General features: G+C 44.9%; 1 protein-coding gene across 6 annotated transcripts in view; it reads left to right on the top strand.

Moving 5' to 3' along the window:
- Positions 1-25,864, top strand: part of LOC134359958 (glutamate receptor ionotropic, NMDA 1) — a 101,825-nt gene that overhangs the window by 56,736 nt on the left and 19,225 nt on the right. For all 6 annotated transcript variants that reach the window (XM_063073864.1, XM_063073860.1, XM_063073861.1 and 3 more), the window contains 9 exons: positions 955-1,088; positions 3,759-3,923; positions 5,876-5,994; positions 6,941-7,053; positions 9,972-10,120; positions 12,338-12,495; positions 14,128-14,289; positions 15,661-15,770; positions 19,110-19,255. In XM_063073864.1, the coding sequence (XP_062929934.1) occupies positions 955-1,088; positions 3,759-3,923; positions 5,876-5,994; positions 6,941-7,053; positions 9,972-10,120; positions 12,338-12,495; positions 14,128-14,289; positions 15,661-15,770; positions 19,110-19,255 (1,256 nt within the window). The remainder of the gene's footprint in view (positions 1-954; positions 1,089-3,758; positions 3,924-5,875; positions 5,995-6,940; positions 7,054-9,971; positions 10,121-12,337; positions 12,496-14,127; positions 14,290-15,660; positions 15,771-19,109; positions 19,256-25,864) is intronic.

The raw sequence follows: 25,864 nt of genomic DNA, 5'->3' as shown, positions 1-25,864 counted from the left end.
GTCAAGTTTATTGTCATTTAACTATTGTCATGTGTACTATCAAAGGAGATGTTTCTCCAGACCAGGATGCAAAGCACAGTATATAACACACAATAACTTAGGAAATTAAGGATAAAATCTACAGATGAATTATGCATAAATAAACAAAGTAAAGTGGATAAATTAAGTATTATCGGATACAGAACAGATTAACCGGTGGCACTTTAAATGTGATGCGGCAGGGAGCTCAGAAGTCTGAGGGGAGAAGCTGTTTCCCAGACTGACAATTCTTACATCAGAGTGTCCAGCCTGATGGCAGAAGGTCAAAGAGGATGCTGGATGGACGAGTAGGATACTTGATAATACTCAGGGCCCTGCGTACGCAGCCACTCCTGAAAAATGTCCCTAATGGATGGTAGGGAGATCCCTATGATCCTCTCGGCTGTTCTCATAGTCCTTTGTAGGGACTTCTAGTCCGATGTAACTTTGGGCAGTTGGAAGGCCTACTCCCGCTCCTGTTCTTTGTGTTCCAACACCCTTCTCAATCAACTGAGAGCTGGTCCTGGGTAAACAAGTTATTTTTGATGTGTTACAATGAAGAAATATTACCACATGGGGGCAGGAAGGATCCAACTCTAGGACAGAAGATTAGAGACACAAGAGATTCTGCAGATACTGGAAATCTCGAGCAATACACACAAAATTGTGGAGCAATTCAGAAGGTCAGGCAGCAACAACGGAGGAGAATAAACAGTCGGCATTTCGGGCTGCACCATTCTTGGCCCAAAATGTTGACTGTTTATTTCCCTCCACAGATGCTGGGTTCCTCCAGCATTTTGTGTAGGTTCTTTGTTGAAGATTACGTGTTTTGTTCGTGGATTCCGTGCTGTACATCGCCTATATAAGGGTGCGATGCTGTGCCTGACTACCGGAGGCATTAACGATGAACCCTATGCTCTCTGCATTGCTTGGCAGGTCGGCCTATCGTCCCTCAGTGCTGCTACGGGTTTTGTATTGATTTACTCATCAAGCTTGCCAGCACCCCCGCACTGAACTTCACGTACGAGGTGCACCTAGTCCATGACGGGAAGTTCGGGACACAGGAGAGAGTAGGTATTCCGCCTGTCACTGCCGGCCCGTTATAGGTATCCCAGTGGGAGCAAGGCTTGATCCGGTGGATGTTGCAATGTAAGAGCAGTGACCCTGTGAAACATCAGGACAGCAGATCACATAGGGGATTACCACAAGCCTCTCTTCCATCAACAGAGCACAAGGTTCAGACAGGAGGTGATGTTACTGAACTTTCGTGGTTGCAATGTATTCCCAACTTGCATGAAGCAAGAAGGATAAACACAAGAGGTTCGACAGATCGTGGAAATCTAAAGTAAAACACACACACACAGAAAACGCTGGAGGAACTCAGCAGGTCAGGCAGCATCCATGGAAAGGAAGAAACAGGGCTGAGACCTTACATCAGAACTGGAAAGGAAGGGAGAAGACGGCGGAATAAGAAGGTGGGGGAGGAAAAGTACTACAAGTTAGAAGCTGATAGGTGAAGGCAAGTGGGTGGGGTAGGGGGGATGAGGTAAGAAGCAGGGAGGCGATTGGTAGAAAAGGTAATGGAGGTGAAGAAAGAATCTGATAGGAGAGGAGAGTGGACCATGGGGGGAAGGGGAAGGAGGAGGGGCACAAGGAGAAGGTGATAGGCAGGTGAGGTGAAGCAAAGTGGTAATTGGGAAGCCAGAGTGGGGAATGGAAGAAAAAGGAAGAGAGAAGGGGAAGAAATTACTGGAAGTTAGAGAAATTGATGTTTATGCCATCCGGTTGGAGATTACCCAGATGGAATATGAGGTGTTGCTACTGCCTCATTGTGGCAGTAGAAGAGGCATGTCAGAATGGGAATGGGATTGGAATTAAAATGGCTGGCCACTGGGAAATCCTGCTTTTTTTGTGGACAGTGTGAAGTTGCTCTACAAAGCAGTCCCCAATCTACTTCGGGTCTCACCAATGTGGATGAGATCACATTTGGGAGCACCAGATACAGTAGACGACCCTCAAAGGTTTGCAGGTGAAGTGTTGCCTCACCTGGAAGGACTGTTTTGGGGGCTCTGAGTAAAGGTGAGGGAGGAGGTGAAGGGGCACGGTGTAGCAATTCTGCCGCTTGTAGGGATAGGTGCCAGGAGGGAGAGGGATGAATGGACAAGGGAATCATGGAGGGAGTGATCCTTGTGGAAAGTGCAGAGCGAAGGGTGGGGATGTAAAGTTGTATTTGGTAGTAGGTTCCCATTGAAGATGGCAGAAGTTGCGCAGAGTGATGTGCTGGATGTGAAGGGTCATTGGGTGGTAGGTGAGGTCGAAAGGCACTCTATCCCATTAAGGCAGCAAAAAGATGGGGTTAGGGCAAATATCTGGGAAATGGCGGGTGAGGGCAGCATCAATGGTGGAGGAAAGGAAACCCTATTCTTCAAAGAAGGACAACATCTCCACATTCTGGAAAGAAAATTCTTACCCTGAGAATAGACGTGGTGGAGAAATAGGACTGAGAAAAGTGAGTAGCATTTTTACAGGTGACAGGGTGGCAAGAAGTATATTCAACATAGCTGTGAGAATCAGTAGGAAGTGAGAAGGAAACGGGAAGGGTCTGGGATGGGTTCTGGCTGGGAAGAAGAGGATAATGAGGGGCAGGATAAACTGGGGCACTCACCATATGGTTGTGGATTCACACTCTCTAGGGGTTAGAAAACTTTCTTTCAGGGAGGGGAAGTGCCTCTACGTTGGTCTGGTGTACATGGTAGATGTGTGTGTGTATGTGAAATATTTGTATTGTATTTCTGCACATACACATATGTATGTTTGACCTGTCGAGAGAGGACAGAAGTGAGGCATCTCCAACACCAGCACCAGGGACAAGTATTGGAATTGCTTTATTATTGTCACATGCACTAAGACACAGTAAAAGCTTGTATTGTGTACTCTTCACACAGATCAACTCATTACAGTGTATTGAGCTGCCTGTGTTGGCATTCACCTGTCCTGAAGGACAGTGGGTGATGGTGATCATCATCACAAGCTTGGGCGGAAGGTATGGAGATCCTGAGATGCCTGGATGTCATGATCCCCCTCTCGGCCTCACCAGTGTAGTCCAAAGGAAAGCTTATGAAGCAATACGTTTGGCCCCAGTTCGGCTGCAGGAGCTGCCGGAAGGATGTTCAATGATGTCCAGCCTCCTTAGGGGCTCCACTCCGGATTTGCTGTCCGGGTTTACTCCCATAGCCTTCATCTCTCCTGAGGCTGCCCACAAGGTAGTGGGGGAATTGAGCTAGAATAAGGTAAAGCAGCAATGGAGAATAAAGTGTAAAAGCTACTAAAAAAGAAGTGTAGTGCAGGTAGACAATAAAGTGCAAGATCATAATGAGGTAGATTGTGAGGCCAAGAATCTATCTTATTATATAAATGAGTCCATTCAAGCGTCTGATAACAGTGGGACATAAGCTGCCCTTGAAATGGGTGGTAGTGCTTTCAGGCATTTGTATCTTCTGCCCGATGGGAGAGGGGAGCAGAGAAAAAGTCTAAGGTGGGTGGGCAGAGCTACCAACAAGCACATAGACAGGGGCTGTTCATTGTGCATCCTTGTACAAGACTGCAGAAGGCTGGTACTAAAGATGACTCTAGCTTGCACTGTGTGTTGAGTGGGAAGAGTGTGGTTTCTACCAACTTTCTCCCACTGTCTGTGTCACTGTAGCCCTGCCAAAACTCATGGAAACTTTCCATATTTCCAGGTGAACAACAGCAACAGGAAGGAATGGAACGGGATGATGGGGGAGCTGCTGAGTGGGCTTGGTGACATGATTGTTGCCCCTCTCACTATCAATAATGAGCGAGCCCAGTACATTGAATTCTCCAAACCTTACAAGTACCAAGGACTCACCATCTTGGTGAAGAAGGTATCACTCCAGCCATTTGCTCATCTAACCATCATCATCAAGAAATCAGGACCAGTCATCCAGTATCAGGTCCCTGCCGTCAGACAGTAGGGAGCTTTAGGAGCAACACACACAAAATGCAGGAGGAACTCAGCAGGCCAGGCTGCATCTGTGGAAAAAAGTACGGTTGACGTTTCCGGCTGAGACGCTTCGGCAGGACTGGAGAGGAAAAGCTAAGGAGTAGATTTGAAAGGTGGGGGGAGGGGAAAGAGAAACGGTGGGTGATAGGTGAAACTTGGAGGAGGAGGGATGACACAAAGAGCTAGGAAGTTGATTGGAGAAAGAGACAGAAGGCCATGGAAGAAAGAAAAAGGGGGGCAGGGAGAAGGAGCACCAGAGGGAGGTGATGGGCAAGCGAGGAGGTTACATGAGAGAGGGACAAGGGGATGGGAAATGGTGAAGGGAGGATGGGGAAGCATTACTGGAAGTTTGACAAGTTGATGTTCATGCCATCAGGTTGGAGGTTACTCAAACAAAATATAAGGTATCGTTCCTCCAACCTAGGTGTGACCTTATCCTGACAGTGAAGGAGGCCATGGATAGACATATCAGAAAGGGAATGGGAAGTAGAATTAAAATGGGTGGCCACTGGGAGATCCCGTTTGTTCTGGCGGATGCCGCGTAGATGCTCAGCGAAGCGGTCTCCCAATCTAAGTCGGGTTTCACCAATAAGGCCACACCAGGAGCACCCAACACTGTATATGACCTCAACAGACTCACAGGTGAAGTGTCGCCTCACCTGGAAGGCCTGTTTGGGGCCCTGAATGGTAATGAGGGAGGAGTGTAGGAACAGGTGTAGCACTTGTTCTGCTTGCAAGTGCCAGGAGGGAGATCAGTGGGGAGGGACGAATGGACAAGGGAGTCATGTAGGGAGTGATCCCTGCTGAAAGCAGAAAGTCGGTGGGGGGGGGGAGGAAGGATGTGTTTGGTAGTGGAATCCAGTTGGAGGTGGTGGAAGTTTCAGAGAATTATGGACAGGGAGGCTGGTGGGGTGATAGGTGAGGACAAGAGGAACCCTAAGGGAGCTTTAGCATATCATTACAGGCCAAAACAATGAATCTCTCCATTCCTAGAGGGTTGGACACTGGATTGCAATCCTTCAGGCTAGCTACTGGCTGACAAGTATGGGTTAAGAATGGTAGACTTCCAAAATAATCTCTTATCTCACTTTCTCTCCCCCTGACATGGCCATCTCTGTCAGGGAGTTCTCCTCCTGACCCCTGCTCATCTTGCTTATCCTCACAGGGCACTGCCTTCTACAGACAACTGCAGAGCAGCCCTTAGTCTTTCCAGGGGACAGTCCTTCACTGCTGGGTAAAAGACAACCTTCTTCCCTGTTTTATTTCTCTGCCAAGAAGTTTGAGGATTGTCCAGAGATGAAGTTTTAAGCCCTGGATGCTTGGGAGCCTCTCCTGCCTTTTGCCTTTCCTCTCTGTCAAAGGTCAATCCCATTAACGTGGTCCAGAGTTGCTCTATCAACATCAGGGTTATAGAGAGACAGGGACACTAGATGATGAAGGAGGGATATCAGTTACCAAGACAGGCATATGAGTATGTGTGTGAAAACAGACCCCTGTCAAGCTCACAACTCACATTGAAGCAGCTTACTAAGATAACAAAGGATAGAGATTCCAGTTAATAAGAGTTTGTGAGGGGGAGAGATGCCTGTTATTGAGAGAAGGTGTCAACCGGAAACAGAAAGGGAGAAACTATTGAGATAGAAAAGCAGTAGATGATGAATGAGGCTACCAGTTAGTGAGTTATTTGGGAGCTTATTGTCTTCAAGGAGACAGACAAAGGGAGGGGAAGTGTGCTGATACCAGACATTCAGACCAGATGTGAGATTGTTATTCTCACATGGATTATAATCCCATTTCATTTGCTCATGGTAGCATTTTTTCTGCTGTTAACAGGAAATTCCCCGCAGTACACTGGACTCCTTCATGCAGCCATTCCAGAGCACGCTCTGGCTCCTGGTGGGGCTTTCTGTACACGTGGTGGCAGTGATGCTTTACCTCTTAGACAGATTCAGGTTTGTGCACCTCAGTTAATGTCATTTCTCCGTTTCCTTGTGTGATTAGCGGAGAAGTTCTTTGCTCAATGATCTGAGAACATTTTGACAATGAACAGGTGTGTCATTACTGACCCTTGGTCACATCTCCAACGACGTCCAGAATTCTTTGAGCTTGTGGACTTGGAAAGGATTTGATGAAGCTTAGTACGGGGGTTATTGGGAAGAAAGTGAGAAGCTGCTTCAGACTGTAAGTGTCATTATTCATCAGAAGGGCTGGCTGCGGGAAGTTGTGATGTCAGCATTGAGACTTAGGCCACTTTCTTATCCGTCCCCCCGTGGTCACTCACCTGCGTCACTCTTGGACAGCCCCAAAAAATCAGTATAAGCCACTGACTCATATAACTAACAAATGGAAGTTACCTGCCTACGTCCTTGCAGCCATTCTTTGGCAGAAGCCCTGTGCCTCCAGCCGGATAGACCATCCTGAATCAATGGGATGATTCCCAGGACTGCTCTGCTGGACTCCACACAGACCCAGCAGGGTAGCTTAGGGGCAACTGGAGCTGAGGGGTGGCGGTGCAGGCAGAAGGTGGAATATGAGACCCGGGATGATGCTGTCAGCAGTGCAGAAAGATGTCCCATAGTACTGCTGGACTTCTATCCCAGCAGGTGGACAGGCTGGGGTGGAACTATCACCATATCTCCCATGGATTACTCCAACATCCCTTCCCAGCTAAGCCACCTGTAACCTCTCCATCTCATAATGGGGGCTGGTGTGACTTACACAGACCAGTCTCCACCCAGGATCAGCTCGAAAGAGTGAAGTGACCACCTCTTATGTTTATTCTTCCACCAGTGTTACTCTTGTGCTGGTCATGTGCCTACAATTCTCCCACACCCCACGTCACGAATCTGTCTTTCCAAGAGTTACCTCTCCTGTAATACATGAACCTTCTTCCCCCAGTCCTTTTGGGCGATTTAAAGTGAACAGCGAGGAAGAAGAGGAGGATGCTCTGACCCTGTCCTCGGCCATGTGGTTCTCCTGGGGTGTGCTGCTAAACTCTGGAATTGGAGAAGGTGAGAGAACAGACGGTCCGGTACTGAGAATCTCGGCCTCAGGCAGCAGATCCAGATTTGGATCCAGGACACCGTACTGTTAAATCTAGAAAAGTAAGCAAGCAGGTTACAGTGACACAAGCGACTGCAGATGCTGGAATCTGGAGCAGCTGTTGCAATGCCAATCCCCATTCCCCTACTGAATAAATAGTGATCCTTCCCAGTAACATGGTTGGGGGAACTTTTTTATTAGAACCAGAATCAGAATCAGGTTTAATATCACTGGCATATGTCATGAAGTTTGTCGTTTTATGGCAGCAATACATTGCAATACATAAGAATAAAAAACTATAAATTACAATAAGAATAGTGCAAAAAGAAAGCAAAAGAAAGAAAAAATAGTGAAGTAATGTACATGGGTACATTGTCCATTCAGAAATCTGATGGTGGTAGGCAGGAGCTGTTCCTAAAACATTGATAGCTTGTCTTCAGGCTCTTCCTTGATGGTAGCAATGAGGAAAGCCACCGTTGTGGTTATCGTGAGACTATTACAGCTTGGGGCATTCCGAAGTTCACAGCTCCATTCTGGCACCATCCTGTAAGGAGTCTCTAAGCATCTTCCTCGCGGAATGTGTGGGTTTTCTCCGGGTCCTCCGGTTTCTTCCCACAGTCCAGAGTTGTACCGGGTCGGTTAATTGGTCATTGCAAATTGTCCCATGATTAGGTTAGGGTTAATTGGGCTTATCGGGGCTCGAAGGGACAGCATGGCTCCAAGGGACTTCAGAGCCTATTCCACACTGTATGGAGAAATGAAAAGGGCATGTCCTGGGTGATGAGGGGGTTGGGGAGGGTCCTGAATGAGGGATGGCGTATTTTTGAGGCATTGACACCATGGAAATGGGTGGCTTCAGCAGTACTGAGTCATCAATGTGGAAGCTTTTTGCAAATTGGCTGCTGTGCTTCCCAAAGCACCACCACACCCAGAAACCCTTGAAAATATTAAAAGTGGAAAGTGCAAGAAATACTCAGCAAGTCAGACAGCATCTCTAGAGAGAAATAGAGTCGTCATCTGAGGGTCAATGACCTTTCATTGTAAGCAGACTGATCTGGCAATTTTTTTTCAAATTTCTTTATCTCTTTGAATCCCTTTAGGTCATTTCAAAGTACTGGGAGAGACTTTTCTCACTAGGGGAGTTCAAGGTCTTACACATTATGGCACAGAGGGAGGCCATTTGCTTTACTGTGTTGATACTTGCTCCAAGAAAAGTAATCTTAACCCCTCCCCCCACTCCACAATCCCAGTCACATTCTTCTAACTTCCCTGTGCTCTTGCAACTTGTTGATGGGCCACTTGCCCATCAACTCCCCCATTATTTCTTCTGCCATTCACCTACACCAAGATTATTTACAATAACCAATTAACTTCCTTCTGTGAGCCAAGCTTTGCTGTATGATTATCAGTCTTGAAAATGGCTTAATCAGCCTTACAACATGTTGTGAAGCTGACTGGGTCATTTTCACCTCTCCAGTGTGGTAGTTTTCCAAATACTTGGGAAGTAATGCCTGCAGACCAACAGTGATTTAACAAAGTTATACTTAATGTTGAACAATGTAACTGTAGTAATGGGTGATAACTTCTAGTTGTCAGATATTCCTTTGTGTAAGAGTGTCAAAATGTGGAAGAGGAACAGCAAGGAGTCTTGCTTAAGTATAGCAGGATCACCTGTGCAATCATTTCTGTTAAAATCTCTCTCACAAAGATAGCACGCTTTGGTAATTTCCACCAGAATCATTCAAAGCATCTCCATAACATCGCCATTACTGCTGTCTGTTCAAAACCCATGAAGATTGACTAACAAGTAAACCTCAATAGGTGACTAGCAGAAATGAGCAGCTCTGATACAGACTGAAGGAAATAACGAGTTGGAGGTAACGAGTCCAGCAAACTGAAGTGTCCAAATGGATGAGGTGTTCCACAAGTTGGTAACAGTCTAGCAGTGTGGAGGCCACGGTCATAGAGGTTAGCGTGGGAGAGGGATGGATGGTATTGGTCATGGTACTAGTTTATTATTGTCACCAAGATGCAGTGAAAAGCTTGTCATGGAGTCATAGAATATTGCAGCTCAGGGACAGGCCCTTCAGCCCATCTAATCCATGCCAAACTATTATGCTACCCAGTCCCATTGACCTGCACCTGGACCATAGCCCTCCATACCTCTCCCATCCATGTACCTATCCAAGTTTATCTTAAATGTTGAAATCAGCCCACACTCACCACTTCCACTGGCAGCTCGTTCCACACTCTGAGTGAAGAACTTTCTCCTCATGTTCCCCTAAACATTTCATCTTTCACCCTTAACCCATGAGCTCTCCTTCTAGTCTCGTCCAACCTCAGTGGAAAAAGCCTGCTTGCATTTATCCTATCTATACCCCTCATAATTTTGTTTACAGTACCGAAATGCAAAATTATGCATACTTCTCACATACTGTTCAAACAGATCAAACCATTATACGCAGTACACTGAGGTAGAATAAGCTAAAATCGTAACAATGGAGAATAAAATGTAAAAGCTACAGTGAAAGTGCAGGTAAACAATAAAGTGCAAGATCACAATGAGGTGGATTGTGAGGTCAAGAGTCTATCTTATCATACAGAAGATCCTTTCGTGAATCTCGTAACAAGGGAATTGAATAGCAGAATGGATTTGCAGTCAGTTTCCCTGATATGTACAAAAATCTCCCAGAAAATAGTATGGTGTGGAAAGAGGGAAGTATACATCAACCCAAAGGAGCAGCGTGTGTGTGTGTGTGTGTTTGTGTGTGTGTGTGTGTGTGTGTGTGTGTGTGAGAGAGAGAGAGAGAGAGAGAGAGGGAGGGGGAGATGGCAAAGACAATGTTCCAAAGCTCTAACATGCTGCCTTTCCAACCTATGCTTTTAGGGGCTCCAAGAAGCTTCTCCGCTCGAATTCTGGGCATGGTTTGGGCTGGATTTGCTATGATAATTGTTGCCTCTTACACTGCCAACCTGGCAGCTTTCCTGGTGTTGGACAGACCCGAGGAGAGAATCACAGGAATTAATGATCCTCGGGTAAGGTCACTACTCCCAGTATAAAGTATAAAAGTATAAAGTATAAAGTACTCCCAGACATTCCCAAAGGCCTCCAATACCTTCTCCTTGCTAACTTGTATGTAGTACAAGGCAACACCACTCATCTCCCCCATTTCCTTAACTTCCATCATTTTCTCCATGGTAAAAACTGAAGAGAAACTTTAAAAATCTCACAAACTTCCTTTGGTTCCACACACAGATGGCCATGCTGTTCTTTAATGGAACCTGTTTAATCCCTAGACACCCTTTTAATACACCTATAGAATGTCTGGGGATTTTTCTCTTCTTGCCCTCCTAATTTTTCTCTTAAGCGCCCTCCACACTTGTTGTAGTCATCAAGCAATTCACTAGACTAGCATAATGTTTTATAGTACAGGTTACCCAGGTTCACTTTCCACTGCTAACTGTAAGGAGTTTGTACATTCTCCCCGTGACCGCATGGGTTTCCTCCGGGTGCTCCTGTTTCCTCCCATAGTCCAAAGACCTACCGGTTGGACGGTTAATCGGTCATTGTGAAATTGTCACCTGATTAGGCAAGGATTAAACTGAGGGATTGCTGGGTGACACGGTTCTGATCTCAATCAATCTTGGTGGCATCCGTTAGTCTCGCAAGACCATGGATCTGCGCCCAGAAGGTCTTGCTTCATCAATCAATCAGTAAATAAATAAATAGACAAACAAACAAAGTAGATCACAATTGCTGATGCACAGTTTATACTTCCCTCTTTTGTTAAACCAGATCCTCAATATTTCTAGTCAACAAGGGTTCCTTAAACCTGGCACTCTTGCCCTTCCCTCTCACAGGAACATGCAGGACATGAACTTTTGACATTACAATTTTAATTGCCTTCCACTTGGCAGATACTCCTTCTTCTGCAAAGAATTTCGTTCGGTCAACCATTTCAAGATCCCATCTAATGGTTCTAAAATCTGCTCTGCCCCAGCTCAGAACCTAAACTGACTGCACCCTTCTCCACAACTATTTTAAAACTAACGGAATTTTGCTCACTGGACCCAAAGTGCTCACTGACAGACCACTTCTGGCACTTGCTCTGCCCACGAGAAGATCCAGTGTCCCACCCTCTCAAGGAGGTCCCTCAGCTTGATCAAGAAGACTTTCTTGGTCACATTTCACAAATTCCACTTCATCCAAGCCTTTCACACTATGGTTGACCCAGTCAGTATTAGGGAAGTTAAAGACTCTCACAAATACTACCCTAATATTATTTTTTGTTCCAATCATGTTTTTCTTGGATAATTTTGTATAATTTATGTTTAATTTGTCTTTTTCTTGTGAATGTTGCTGCCTCTAATTCTTTGTGCCCGTGATGCTGCTTGCTACAAATACATTTTAGATTGTGCTATGCATACATGTATTTGTGAATATGACAATAAGCTTGACTTTGACTTCGTCACATACACACACATCCACCCCCACACACATATGTGCATCCATATGTACATATATACACACACAACCTATGAGAATTATCATGAATTCAAAGATCAAAGATTCATTTATTATCAAAGCCTGTATCCACATACAACTCTGAAATTTGTCTTCTCCAGGTAGCCAAGGAACAAAGAAAGAACATGAAAGTCATTCAGAGAGAAACATCAAACCCACCCACCCCCCCCCCGCACAAAAAAGAATGACATCCTGATCACCAACCCCCAAAACCCCCTTCACCCTGCACAAATGGAACAGGAACATTGATCCCCAAAAAACAATCCCTTCACCACACAGAAAACTAACAGAACACATCAGAACATCAACCCCCAAACATCCTCTCGCACAACAAAATGGAAAAGGAACGGGGAATAAGGAAACATAGAATATAAAAACTATAAGTCTGAAAAAGTCCACAGTCCATAAACACAATAGTCCAATCCATGACCGCAGAACCCAAGATACCGTCCTTTGACTCCACATGTGGCAGAGAGGCCTACTGGCCTGGGCCCAAGATAAGGTTTGAATGTCAGGAGCAGCCATGGGTAGTGAGTGGTCAGGGTCTGGGAATCTGATTGCATTCAATAACCTGTAACATGATGTTCCCATCACCACATTAATTCCCACATCTGGATCCAGGACGGTGCACCCATATCTACATCTTAGAGCCATGTGGATGCGTGCTGTCCTGTGAGACGCCTCGCCTCAGATGTCTGGGTTTGAAAATTGCTTGTGTTTGCTTACAGCTGCGGAACCCCTCGGACAAGTTTATCTACGCCACGGTGAAGCAGAGCTCGGTGGACATCTACTTCCGGCGCCAGGTGGAGCTCAGCACCATGTACCGGCACATGGAGAAGCACAACTACGAGAATGCAGCTGACGCCATCCAGGCGGTGCGGGATGGGTAATGCTTTCCACACCCTCAGAGTAATGGCACCTGCAGCAATTGCTTCAGAGGCTGTTCATCCCAAATCGATCTGGAATGGGGCTGTTGCGGATTCATTAGCAAAATCTAACAAAGTGAACATCACACTGTGTCTCTGGTCTGCAGTTGGACTGGTCAGGTGCAGGGGCTGATGCAATGATCACTGGATAATGCAGTGCTTAGTTCAGTTATCAGTGGGGGCTGTGGGGATTCATACAGTGATCACTGGACAGTCAAAAACACAAGAAATTTTGCAGACGCTGGAAATCCAAAGCAATGGATACAAAATAATGGAGGAACTCAGCAAATCAGGCAGCCATTCCATTTGTTGATTTCCATAGGTGCTACCTGACCTGCTGAGTTCCTAAGCATTTTGTGTGTATCCCTGGATAATGTAGGGGTTTTCAGTGATCACCAGAGGAGCAGTGGTAGACACAATGATCACTGAATGGTGCAGGATCTGAGGCAGTGGTCACTGAATGGTGCAGGATTTGAAGCAGTTATCGCTGGATGATGTAGCATTTGAAACGGTGCATGTTGTTGATCGGTCAATGCATGCTGTGGGCCAGAGTGTGAAGTGCAGAGAGCTCGCAGGGTTGGTCTTATATATCAGTAAATAAGACAAGGTTGGATAGATTTTTACAAAGTAGGGAATTAAGGGTTATGGGGAAAAGGCTGGTAGGTGGAGACTAGTCCATGGCCAGATCAGCCATGATCTTATTGAATGGCGGAGCAGGCTCAACGTGCCAGATGGCCGACTCCTGTTTCTATTTCTTATGTTTTAATGTTGGTAACATTGTCCATCAGAGGTAGCACATGAAATGGGCACTGAATGCCCTTCCGGATCCGAGGTGAGAGGTGTAGAGAAATGATGCAGGAACTGTGGTGCTGCTGAGTGATAAAATCCTCTTGGTTAAAGTATTGGCAGCCTGCGCCATTGGTACACACGGCATGATTTGAGATCAATAAGCTCCAGCGCTGAAACTGTAGGAGAGAAACATGTACATTTATAGAGCATCCCGACCCTTACCCTCCAGCAACCACCTTTAAAATGAGAAACTCCGAATCATTAAGCAGATGTTCTGAAGAAACGTTGTGAATGCTCAGATATGCCCGCTTCTTGCAGTGGTGCAGGTTGATGGATTGGACCCCAACCAATACTAAGTGAAAACAGAAATCTTTTATGGTTTACAAACTTTTTCAACATCTCAAGAAGGTATCTCATCACATTACAGGCAGTGCTATTAGGGTTCTGCACTCTTTTTGTACAGCCACCCATCTCACATGAAGTATATTTTACATCCAAATGTTCAGTCTGTGATGTGGAAGGTCAGGATTAGGCTGACCACCTTGACAGTGTTTTGAAGGGAAAGACCACACAAGAGACCAGCTGGTGCCTGTGAATCCCATCAGCGTCCAACAACATTCGGTGTTATAATATTCAGCATTATTGGATAAAATAGCCCAAACAGGAAACAAATTTGAGCGGTGTTTGGTACGGAAAGCTTCACAGCAGTGCTGGGAGCGATTTGGTGGCTTGTAGCTGCTCTGCCCTCCGGTGCTGCATGAGACAGATACAACCACTGCTCACCAGGAGCTGTTTCATTCCAGGAAACTGCACGCATTCATCTGGGACTCCGCAGTGTTAGAGTTCGAGGCTTCTCAGAAGTGCGACCTCATCACCACAGGGGAGCTCTTCTTTCGGTCTGGGTTTGGTATTGGGATGAGAAAGGATAGTCCATGGAAACAAGCCGTGTCACTTGCCATCCTGAGGTAACATCACCATCCTAACATTGTTAGATTTTACCCTCTTCTCCAAGAAAGAAGACACTGTTTTGGGACTTTATTAAATTGCTCATTATTTTTAACATGTTTTATTGTTTGAAAGTTCTGAAATGTTTCCAGAGAGAATCAGAATAACATTAGCTTTGTCCAGATTTTCCAAGCTAAGCTGTCATCCATTTTAACATTCGATAACTTCACTTGCCCCATCATTGAAATGTTCCCATAACCAGTAGACTCACCTTCAAGGACTCATGTTCTCGATATTTATTGCTTGTTGCTTTGTTTGTTTGTTTACTTATTTATTATTTTCTTTTTGTATTTGTACAGTTTGTTGTCTTCTGCACTCTGGTTGAACACCCAAGTTGGGCAGTCTTTCATTGATTCTGTTATAGCACTTATTCTATAGATTTATTGAGTATGCCTGCAAGAAAATGAATCTCAGGGCTCTATGTGGTGACATATATGTACTTTAATAACAAAATTACTTCGAATTTTGATCTTCTGAGTATAGGAGAGGCTTCCTATAGTACAGTAAACTGAAAACATGTTGTATTTCACTTGAGTGGAAGGAAGGCGGGAAGAGGGCAGGTTTTGCTTTTCTGGGACATGCTTTGGGAGGGAGTGTAAGGAGCAGATTAAGAAGAGAGTTAGATAGTGGCAGAGCTAAGGAAGCAACAAGAAGTGCGACAATCGTTTCTCTCCTTGTGCTCAGTGAATCCTCAGCAGCAGAAATGAGCTGTATTCTGTGTCAGAGTAGGAGACAGCCTGAAATCTCCCCACTGGAAATTCTATACAGTGTAGGGGGGGGGGTTCTAATGCTTGGCATATATGTCCTTATTAAGACAGAGCAATAAGGAGAAACCCCCATGAAGGATCAGTTTAAATATCCTCTCCACCGATCCTGAGAGAGGAGGACTTTGGCAATGAAGCTCAAATTCTCCTTCCTGAATTAGAGGAGCTATCATGAGGATCAGCCAAGTTAAAGTTGATATAGTCTCACCCCAGACCCCTCATCATCACCATCTAGACTCTTCCATTTTGTTCTCCTTCATGTACCTGCTACTATCTAACCATCATATGCAGCTACAGCACTTGCCCCCAAGGATCCAAGGCTTAACCCCTCAGGCTAAGTACCCTTCTCCAGAATACTTTGGTAAATTTATCACTGACAATTTACTTTAATGATACGTTGAATCAAGTGATGGGCCACAGAGGATGTACTGAGAAATCTGCCATTTAAGGTACTGAAGGTTAACTCCACAGTTTCTCAGAACTTTCTGACACTTATCCAGGTCTCAGACTTGGAATACCAGATTTTCTGAGAACCCTCAGTGGCTGATTATTTTCCATGTCTTTCAGTTTCCATGAGAATGGCTTTATGGAGGATCTGGACAAGACATGGGTCAGGTACCAGGAGTGTGACTCTCGCAGCAATGCCCCAGCAACTCTCACCTTTGAAAACATGGCAGGTAATTGTCCCCGCAACATGTACCTCAGAGAGTGCTGCATAGTGTACGAGTGAAAGAGACAGTCACTGATCCAACCTGCCATGGACTGGACTGGATGGCTTGAGAGGCTGGATAGGCTGGGACTGTTTGCGCTGATTATGTGGGGAGCCAAGGGGTAACTGCACAGAGGTCTATAAAATCACAAAGACACCAAATGATGAATGGTTGCAGGCTTTTCCTCAAGATCAAGGAATCAAAAACTAACAGACACAGGTTTAAGGGGAAAGATTTTAAAGAGGTTTAGAGGGGCAAATTTTTCACATGGAGCACATTATGTTTATGGACCAAGCTGCCAATGAGATACAATAACAACATTTAAAAGGCACTTGGACAGGTACATGGATAAGAAAGGTGTAGTAGGATAAGGGTCAAATGGGATAAGCTCAGATGGGAATCTTTGTCGGCATGGACCGGATGGGCTGAAGGACCTGTTTCTGAGCTGTATAACATCATACCTCAATGAATGTGAGGATCTATGCAGGAGTGAAGCCCTCTGACCTCACTGACAGCTCAGGAGTTAGTTCAGGGCCACATCTTCAGCCGGCAAGCTCAGTGTGGTTGGGTGACAGCACCAGACACTCCCCATTGTTGCTCCTGATGGTGGTAACCTCAATAACTGCAGGCAGGTCACTTAGTATTGAGGGGCTGATGGGGTAACTTGGATTAACTTTTGGGAGACTGCATTCTGAGCAGAGAGCAAGTGATACTGTATTGGAAGTGCAGAGTATGGCAGGAATGTTTGGTTCCACATCCAGTGGGAAGAGAAGAGTTCGTATTGCATCTCCTATTCATCTCATGGGAGGGTGCTGGGGAAAACACAGGGTGATCGGACCAGGACTATGGGAGAGCTGCACCTTTGGACTGCAGGTGGGTGTGGAGAATGAAGGGGGTGTACAGTGGTGTCCAAAAACCTCAATCTGGAGCCACAGTGGAGGAGAAGGTGAGGACAAAGGGAACCCTATCCTTGCTTTGAGAGGAGAGTAGGGTGAGGGCAGGAAGTAAGAGATGGAATGAATATAGGCAAGGGTCCTGTCAACTCCTGTGGAGCCACAGCATGGTTCAGGAAAATAGATGATAAACTGGAACCAGTGATGAGAATTTGATCACCAGTGAAAGTGACCAAAGGTAGAGGAATGGAATCATTGTGCAGCGAAGGTCACAGTGGTCTGGGTTAATGTGAAAGGGCGGATAGTACTGGTAACCTACACCCAGACACTGAATTTGTGAAAAGCACAGGAGCAGAAGAACCATTTCACAGCTGGAACCAGTGCCACTGGTCCAAAGCTCAAGCTGAATCCAATGCCACAGGTCATCAGGTCACAGCTGGATCGAGGATCACAGGTCAGCAGATCACAGGTGTATCCAGGGTCACAGGTCAGCAGATCACAGGTGTATCCAGGATCACAGGTCAGCAGATCACAGCTGGATCCAGTGCCACAGATCAGTAGATCACAGCTGGATTGAGGGTCACAGGTCAGCAGATCACAGCTGTATCCAAGGTCATGGGCCTGTGAGTTTGAGAGATTGGACACAGCATGATGTAAATGAGTTCAACCACACTGACGTTCTTAGTGAGATGGTAACTTGTAACCACATTGAGTGAACAATTAGTTCTGTGACATCCTGATGGTAATAAGAAGATTTGACAGAACAAAGTAGAGTCCCTGAAGTGGGTAAGATGTCAAGTGGCTGAAGCTTCATCAAAGAGGTGGTTTCAAAGCAGTTTTGACAGATGGTGTCAGATCCGTGTTACTTCCTATGGCCAAGCTTCATGGTGGGGAAAGATTGAACCAGTGATGAGAAGAGGTGGACCAGGAAAACTCAGAAAAGTATGATGTAATTCACTTTGGAAGGTGGAATTTGAAGGCAGAATACAGGTTGATGGCAGGATTCTTGGCAATGTGGAGGAACAGAGGGATCTTGGTGTTCATGTTCATAGATCCCTCAAAAGTTCTGGGCATGTTGATAGGGTTGTTAAGAAGCTGTGTGACATGAAACATGGGATCCAGGGAAACTTGGCTGTGTGGATACAGAATTGGCTTGCTCATGGAAGATAGAGGGTGGTTGTTGATGGAGAGTATTCTGCCTGGAAGTCAGTGATGAATGGTGTTCCACAGGAATCCGTTCTAGGATTCCTGCTCATTATGATTTTTAGAAATAACTTGGATAAGGAAGTGGAAGGGTGGGTTAGTAAGAATGCAGATGACCCGAAGGTTGGTGGAGTTGTGGATAGTGTGGAGGATTGTTTTAGGTTACTGCAGGCCATTGATAGGATGTAGAGTTGGGCTGAGAAATGGCAAATAGAGTTCAACCCAGAAAATTCTGAAAGTAATTCATATTGGAAGGTTGAAGGCAGAATACATGGTTAATGGCAGAATTCTTGGCGGTGTGGAGGAACAGAGGGATCTTGCAGTTCACATCCATGGATCCCTCCAAATTGCTGAACAAGTTGATAGGGTTGTTAAGAAACTGTATAGTGTGTTGGACTTCATTAATCAAATTGAGTTCAAGAGACGTGAGGTAATGTTGCAGCTCTATAAAACCCTGGTTTTAGACCACTTTTGGAATATTGTGTTCAGTTCTGGTCACCTCATTATAGGAAGGATGTGGAACCTTTCGAGGCAGGGCAGAGGAGATTTACCAGGGTGCTGCCTGGATCAGAGAGCAATCCTATGAAGATAGGTTGAGCGAGCTAGGGCTTTTTCTCTGGAGTGAAGGGGAGGTGATTTGATAGAGGTGTACAAGATGGTAAGAGGCATGGATTGAGTGGATAGCCAAGGAGTTTACCCCAGGGTGGAAATGGCTAATATAAGGGGGCATAAGGAGATTGAAGGTAAGTATGCGGGGGGGGGGGGATGTTAGAGGTAAATTCTTTACACAGAGAGTAGTGGGTGCATGAAATGCCCTGCAAGGTGTGGTGGTGGAGGCAGACATATTAGGGACACTTAAAAGACCTTAGATAGTCACATGGATGAGAGGAAAATAGAGAGCTATGTGGCAGGGAAGAGCTAGACTAATCTTAGTGTAGGTTAAAAGGTCGGCACAACATCGTGGGCCAAAGGGCCTGTACTGTGCTGTAGTGTTCTGCATTCCATGTTCTGTGACACACAGTTCCATTATATCTCTGCAGTGTGTGCCTGCAGATCAGAAGCAGGTCAGCCCCTGCTGCCCTGGGCACCCATTGGTCGGTCTCTCTCTCTCACACACACACACACACACACACACACGCTAAGTCATCTCTGATTTTAGGAATTTAAAGCCAGAAGCCATTGAACTCATGCCTTTATTCCTGTCCTGCAGGAGTCTTTATGCTGGTTGCTGGAGGGATTGTGGCAGGAATATTCCTGATATTCATTGAGATCGCCTACAAGCGTCACAAGGATGCTCGGAGGAAACAGATGCAGTTAGCCTTTGCTGCTGTCAATGTGTGGAGAAAGAATTTGCAGGTATGTTTCAGGGGAAGGTCCCAGAACCTTTGAGACACATCGCTGAGGTACAGTAATTCTAGGGCTGGTTTCAAGAACCGTCAGAAAGCAAGAGGGCTGCATTGAAACAGCCTGAGAGTTACACACTCACAACTTCAGCCAGCGCTGCAGGTACACTGTAAGTCATGGATCTGTGATTGCCTGTTTCGTCTGCTTGCAGACAACATCATCACATAGAAAATATGACAGTGAAGACACATTTGCCATTTTAAAAAAATGTGGATGAAGAAATGTGCAAACCATTCAGAAATGAAAATAAGTTCTATTAGTCGCAATGTAACAATAACTTGGATGAAGTAATTTATGTGACTGTTTAGACACATTGCACTCTTTAAACAGGATGCTGACCTTGAAACACATTATCTTCATTGGCTGGCGGTTGTCTCCGCACGGTTTGGTTAATCCTGTGCCCCCTGCATGTTGCTCCCTGATCGTGGCCTTTTTCTACATGTTCTGCATCTTGGCCCTCACTGGCTTCAGTGCATGACTGCTGCCCCTGCACTAAGAACACCTTATGGCTGCCAATTTATGTGCAATGCATGAGCACCTTTGGGCCATCTATAGTACTCCAAGCAATCCTTGTGCACGCTGCGAGCATGCTGAGGAGGCAGACCACAAACAGTGCTGCTAGTTTAGCTCTCGACTATGTGACACGAGAAGCCAGCGTTTGGCTGCTCGAAGGATGCACCTCCAGCAGGACTCGAAGGACGGACACTTACCTGTGGGTTTGATGGTGAGTTCTCGGAAGCACGAGTTGCTGATTGGTGCGTGGAGAATATCGGATTTTCGGAAGTCTTCAGGGAGTGTGTGCTTTGAAGTCTGACCTCTGAACTTTAGCCAAAATCTGAGGCAACTTGAACTGAGCTGATGATATTCCTCTTGGTCTACAGGCAAGGCAGGGAAGGTAAGTAGAGGGCTTGCAGAACAAGACCACCCATTAGAGGAAGAGTGGAATGCTAGTCGCCAAGGACATTCAGGGAATAGATCTCCACATCCACTGCAGCAAGGAGCAGTGGGTCCAGTAATGCAAGGAGGCAATAACCAAGACATGCAGATGCTGCAGGCACAACTGCGGCCAGGGAGCATGGCCAGGCCTGCGTTGTCAGTGGCAGTGAAGCAGACTGGATTTCTTCACCTCTGCGTCTTCCAAAGCTTGAGCCACATCAGTGTGTCAGATGTCCGAGAACCATGAGGCATCTCAGTCTCTGTTACATCCAGCTGGTCTGCACCTTTCACAGATGTCCACGAAGGTCAGTACTCAAGACCAACCCCCCTCCCCAGAGCAGCCATGATCTGTATGTAGGCGAAACCTGTGTATACAAGGGGAGCTGTCAGACAGGGGGAGCAAGGAGCAAGCATGCCCTGCTTGAGGACACAAGAGGTCCCCTGCTCGAGGCTTTGGAGGGAGTTTCCAATGTATTTCCACCAAACCCCCCTCCCCACCGTCAGCCCTTACCAGCAGCTGTGGAGCAATAGCTGGAGGGTAGGTAGAACAAAGAGCAGGAGAAGACAGGAGTGTTGATGGTAAATACCCCTTTCGGGGTGGTAAGTGAAGGAATAGCTGATTAGATTGTGAGCAAGTATTTGGTTTGAACGCAAACACCTAATCCACTTGTACAGAGCATTTAAGAGAAATCTCTCTGTTTTATTTGGTATTTTAAGGAACCAAAGGATCTCAGACTGATTGACTATACAGATGTTGACATGTTTTGGGTCAAAAATCCTTCAAGAAAATGGGAATAGTGGGGAAATAAACATATTTTAGTTTACAATGGACAGCGTGAAAGGAAAGAGTAGGGAGGGAAGAGAGGGTGGACACCAAAGATATTAAAATAACAATTTAAATACTGACAGGAAAATTTAAAAAAAAATTGAAACTGAAAGTAAAAATTTGTGGAGAATAACAGGCAGCATATAAGGAATTCACAAATATCTTATGGACATGTGATATGCAACCTCCCACAAAATTTCTCTGTTATTTCCCAATGTTAAGTTCATCTTTCGTCTGGGCACACTGCAGCCTTAGAGGTCTAATGTTAACTTTAACAATTTCAGGTAATCGCCATTTTTTTGTTTCTCTCCACCGTTGTAACTGTACCCTTCAGTTTGTTTATTTTTAAAAACTATTTATATCTAACTGGCAATTTTTAAAGTGATTATTACCTTGACATGTTAGATCTCCACCCTAATCACAAACATTCCCTCTCTACAATTCCCACTTCCCCCCCCCGCCCCAACACCTTTATTTCCTTACTTTTTTAGTTCTCTGGAAACTTACTAGTTTTCCACACTCCTTTAAACTTGACATTCAAATGTGCAACATCTTAAAAACAATTTAGTAAAAGTCTGTTGGAATACTAATATAATCAGTATAATTAGCATCTACTAGACTGAAAAATATGTTTGTACAGCATCATAAGATCTAGAATTTGCCAGATGGTGGCTTTACTATATTCTGCCCAGTGCCCTGTGCTTTCTGTGATTATTCTGTCCAGTGCATTGTGTTCTCCCTTATATCTACTCACTGAGTTTGGCCTGGATGTGTCTGGTTTTGGAAAAATCACCAAAGATCATAAAGCAGGGAGGGGAGGGGGGAGGGAACGTTGACTCAGACCATGAGAGGCCTGCGTCGGGCATTTTCATGCCTTACAAGGCACAGATTGTGGGGCGCCACTCCTCGCACATACACAAAGGCAATGTGTGGTTCAGTGCCTTGCTCAAGGACACAAACATGCTGCCACAGCTGAGGCTCGAACTAGCGACCTTCAGATCACTAGACGAACGCCTTAACCCAACGCAGTGTAACCCAGCACTTTGGCTCTTTTAAAGTTCATTAAAATGAAATGTACACCACAGCTAATACAATACACCACAAATAATATAAAATAAAATATTACAAGGAACTACAGGATAATTATTTGATAATTTTGAGATTTTTTTAAGCTTGAGATTTTCTTACATATTGTAATACTGTTTAACCATATTTAGCTTGAAATGCAAAATGCAAATAGATATTTATTTATATACTTCCTGCATTATCTGTTTTTATTTACAGTATCTATAGAAAGAGAAACAGAATTAACGTTTTGAGTCTGACAAAGAATCCTGGCACAGAAATGTTGACTCTGTTTCTCTTTGTACAGATGCTGGCTGATCCTTGAGTATTTCCAGCATTTTCAGCTTTAATTCCATATTTCCAACATTTGCAGTTTTTGACATATCAACAAAATGCCATCTTTATGTAACACCCCTACCTTCAAAACTAAGAAATACGTTTATTTGGTGAGAGGTTTTCATATAATATTGGAAACCATCCTGTCACCTTTGGTCAGTAGCCTTAAACATTCGCAACCCAGTGAACACTCGCTGGCCTATAGAAAGTTCAGAGATACACTGATGGGGACATTCCAGCAAAGGAATTCTGCTGTGGCTTCAACAAGTGCTTCCTTAAAATAAAAAAAAGGCATGTGTGTTTAAAAAAAAATCATTCAGAAAACTCCAAAGAAACAGCACTGCACCACAGAAAATCTGATTAACTTGGAGGAGATTTATTTTAGCTCATTTCTTGGTCCCAAAACCTGGTGGGAAACCCATTTAATTTCTCAGCAGCAATTCTGTGTTCCCTATCACTTTACTTTCTGTGTCAACAGAAGTACCACGGGCAGAATTAGTCTGCTGTGAGATTTTAAACTTCATTGGTCTGTTAGGGAACCATTTATATTTACCCACCCTGTTTCTCTGGAAACCATTTAAAGGGCTTCTCAAATGCTCATGATTCATTCTTTGTCTTCGCTAAGATGTGACCATGTATAAGAACGGCTCTCCTGGTCTCCGGATCATTCCAAGTGGCCGCTGTTGATCTTTGCCACATCTCACACCTTTCTACTTCCCCCAAACTCCATATTCAGGGAGGGGAGACTTTATCTACATGGGCTTCAGACCACAGGAGCAGTCAGAATGGGCACAGAGGGCAGGCATTCAGGGATAGCACTCATATCCTTACAGGGACCTTCTCAAGGAGCACCTGGTGTAACTTTGGAGGTCTCCATATCTCCTTGCACATTGGTCATATCCTCTATGAGCACTACTTTTCACTAGGCCATTCAGGCTCCCCTTAACCTCTCTGAGAGCGCCCTTCACTCCCTCCCATCACTGCAATATCTGATCAAGTGGTATCACTCTGCAATAGCTGGAAATGTGTTGCTAGGATTGTGGCATGTCCCTTTAAGAGCTGGCTATGTCTATTAGGTAAAGTACTGGCCATTTACCGCACATTCATAGGGAATATGATATGTTCTCACACCATCGGTGAAAGTGCTCTTCTGTAAATGTTCAGAGTGAAGTTTTGGCTCTTTTACAATCAAAAGTAGGTCCGAGTAAGTCATGAAAGTCTAGTCATAACCCAAACATTGCTGCTACAGAGAGGCCATTACATTAGCAGAGAAACCTTACAGCATGTTACACTTGTGTAGCCCAGTAACAGAATCATGAAGTTGGACAGCATAGGAATAGGCCCTTCAGCCCACTGTGTCTGTACTGACCACCATGCTTATCTGTGCTAATCCCAATGAGACTGCAGTTGCTGGAACCTAGAGCAACACATAAAAAGCATGTCAGACAGGATCTCTGGAGGGAAATGGACATTCTACATTTTAGATTGATCATCAACTCCAGGTGTCATCACAGCTTTGAATTCCAGCGGTGAGGTGAGAATGTGATGTCAAGGAGCCCCAGCAAAACTGGAGAGCAAGAGGAAAACAGTTATGTGCCTTGCATAAAGGTAAACAGTTGTGGTGTTGAGGGTCAATCAATTGAGGCTCAGGATATCATTGCAGGAGTTCCTCAGGCAGTTTCCTAGCCCCACCATCTTCAGTTGCTACAATCCTTCTCTGTCTTCCTTCCATCACCAAGTCAAAAGTGGGACTGTTTGCCAAAAATTGCATACTGTGCTCTTCCATTTGCAGCTCTTCAGGTGGTAGTCCAGTTTTGCTCATACTTCAACCATTGGCAGAGAAGTTTCAGGTAACCTCTGTGCCACTAGGCATTGACCATCTTGAAAGAGAGAGCTTGAGCACTTCCCCTTAGTATTCAGTGGCTTTGCTGTAGATGATTGCCTCCACTATCACAACCTTGGGGCCAGCACTGGCCAGAATGTTGGTCTCAATAAGGCAAGGCTCATAAATACTATGGTGATAAAGTGGTGGAGTATACTCGACAAGTGACTTCCCAAACCCTTCTGTCATGGATCAGACACAAGGTTGGTAGAGCACTGTAGTTCTCCTGCCTAACTTGGTTGAGTGATTCTCCAACAGCAATGAAGAAACTCCAAACCATCCAGGACAAAGCAACCACTTGATGGACATCCCATCCATCAGTTCCTAGGGCCACTGTGTACTGTCTACAAATTGCACTACAGTAACTCTGTAAGGCCACTATAAACTCTATAAATATGATTTGCATTAATTAATTTATTTATTTATGCTTAGAGATACCATGCATCTGGTGGGTTGATGAGCTGTACTGCCCATCAACCCACCTGTTTAACCCTAGCCTAATCACAGGACAATTTGCAATGACCAAGTAACCTACTAACTGGAGTGTCTTTGGACTGTGGGAGGAAACCAGAACATCTGGAAGAAATTCATGTAGTAGTTCACAGGGAGAAGGTACAAACTCCTTACTGGAATTGGAGTAAGAATTGGTGCTGGAATTGAACTTCAAACTCCGGAATGCCAAGAGCTGCACTGACCACTATATCACTGTGGTGCCCATAATTCTATGGATCAGAGAAATCCCATGCAAAACCTTCCCACAGGAAATTTAAGGTGCTGGCAAGAGTTTGTGATAACTGATGGTTCTAACTTTTAGTTTGTGCTTTCTTTAGTTTTGACTGTGGAGTGCCCAGCAGTGAGATATAACTGTCAGATGAAATAGTTTCCATCCACTTGGGTGAAGTTCCTAGTGTCCCTAAAGTCATTGTATCTCATTAGAAATAATGCAAAATATCATGAATATTGTGAGAATATTTCAGAATGACTCCTAAGTATTGTTAAGAATAATAATTTTAATAAGTTACTAAATAAATAAAAACTATGCATTGTATACATGGAGAAAAACATTCCAGAACATTTTGGAAGCGTTACCAAGACAATTTTCACAACACTGGGAGATAGCAGGGCAGATCCTCGGATCAAAGGAGTAGATTGCAAACTGCATCTGAAAAAAAGACAGGCAGAAAAGTTAAGTAGGTGAACTTTAAGGGCTTAGTCAGCTATCAATTAATTTTAAGGATAATAAAGAGGGCAGAAGAAAAGGAGTAAGGATAAAGTTGAAGGCAGGAGGAGAGAACAGAGAGGCTACCGTCATGCTTTGACACTGAACCTGCCTAACTGCAGTCATTGCAGGGCTCCACATGCAAGAGTGTAATAGAAGGTGGGAGTAAGGACAAGGACAGGAGAGGACTGGATAAATAGTTTGTGGAGAGGAGGGCAACTATGATAGACTGAAACAAAGGCAAGAAAAGAGTTCCACCAGTGATCATCGGTGGCAGGAACTGAGTGTGCTGATGTG

This window comes from Mobula hypostoma, chromosome 21 (genome assembly GCF_963921235.1).
Source record: "Mobula hypostoma chromosome 21, sMobHyp1.1, whole genome shotgun sequence".
Classification (NCBI taxonomy): Eukaryota; Metazoa; Chordata; class Chondrichthyes; order Myliobatiformes; family Myliobatidae; genus Mobula; species Mobula hypostoma.
Note: the sequence above shows the minus strand (reverse complement) of the source record. Positions and strands in the feature narration are given on the sequence as shown.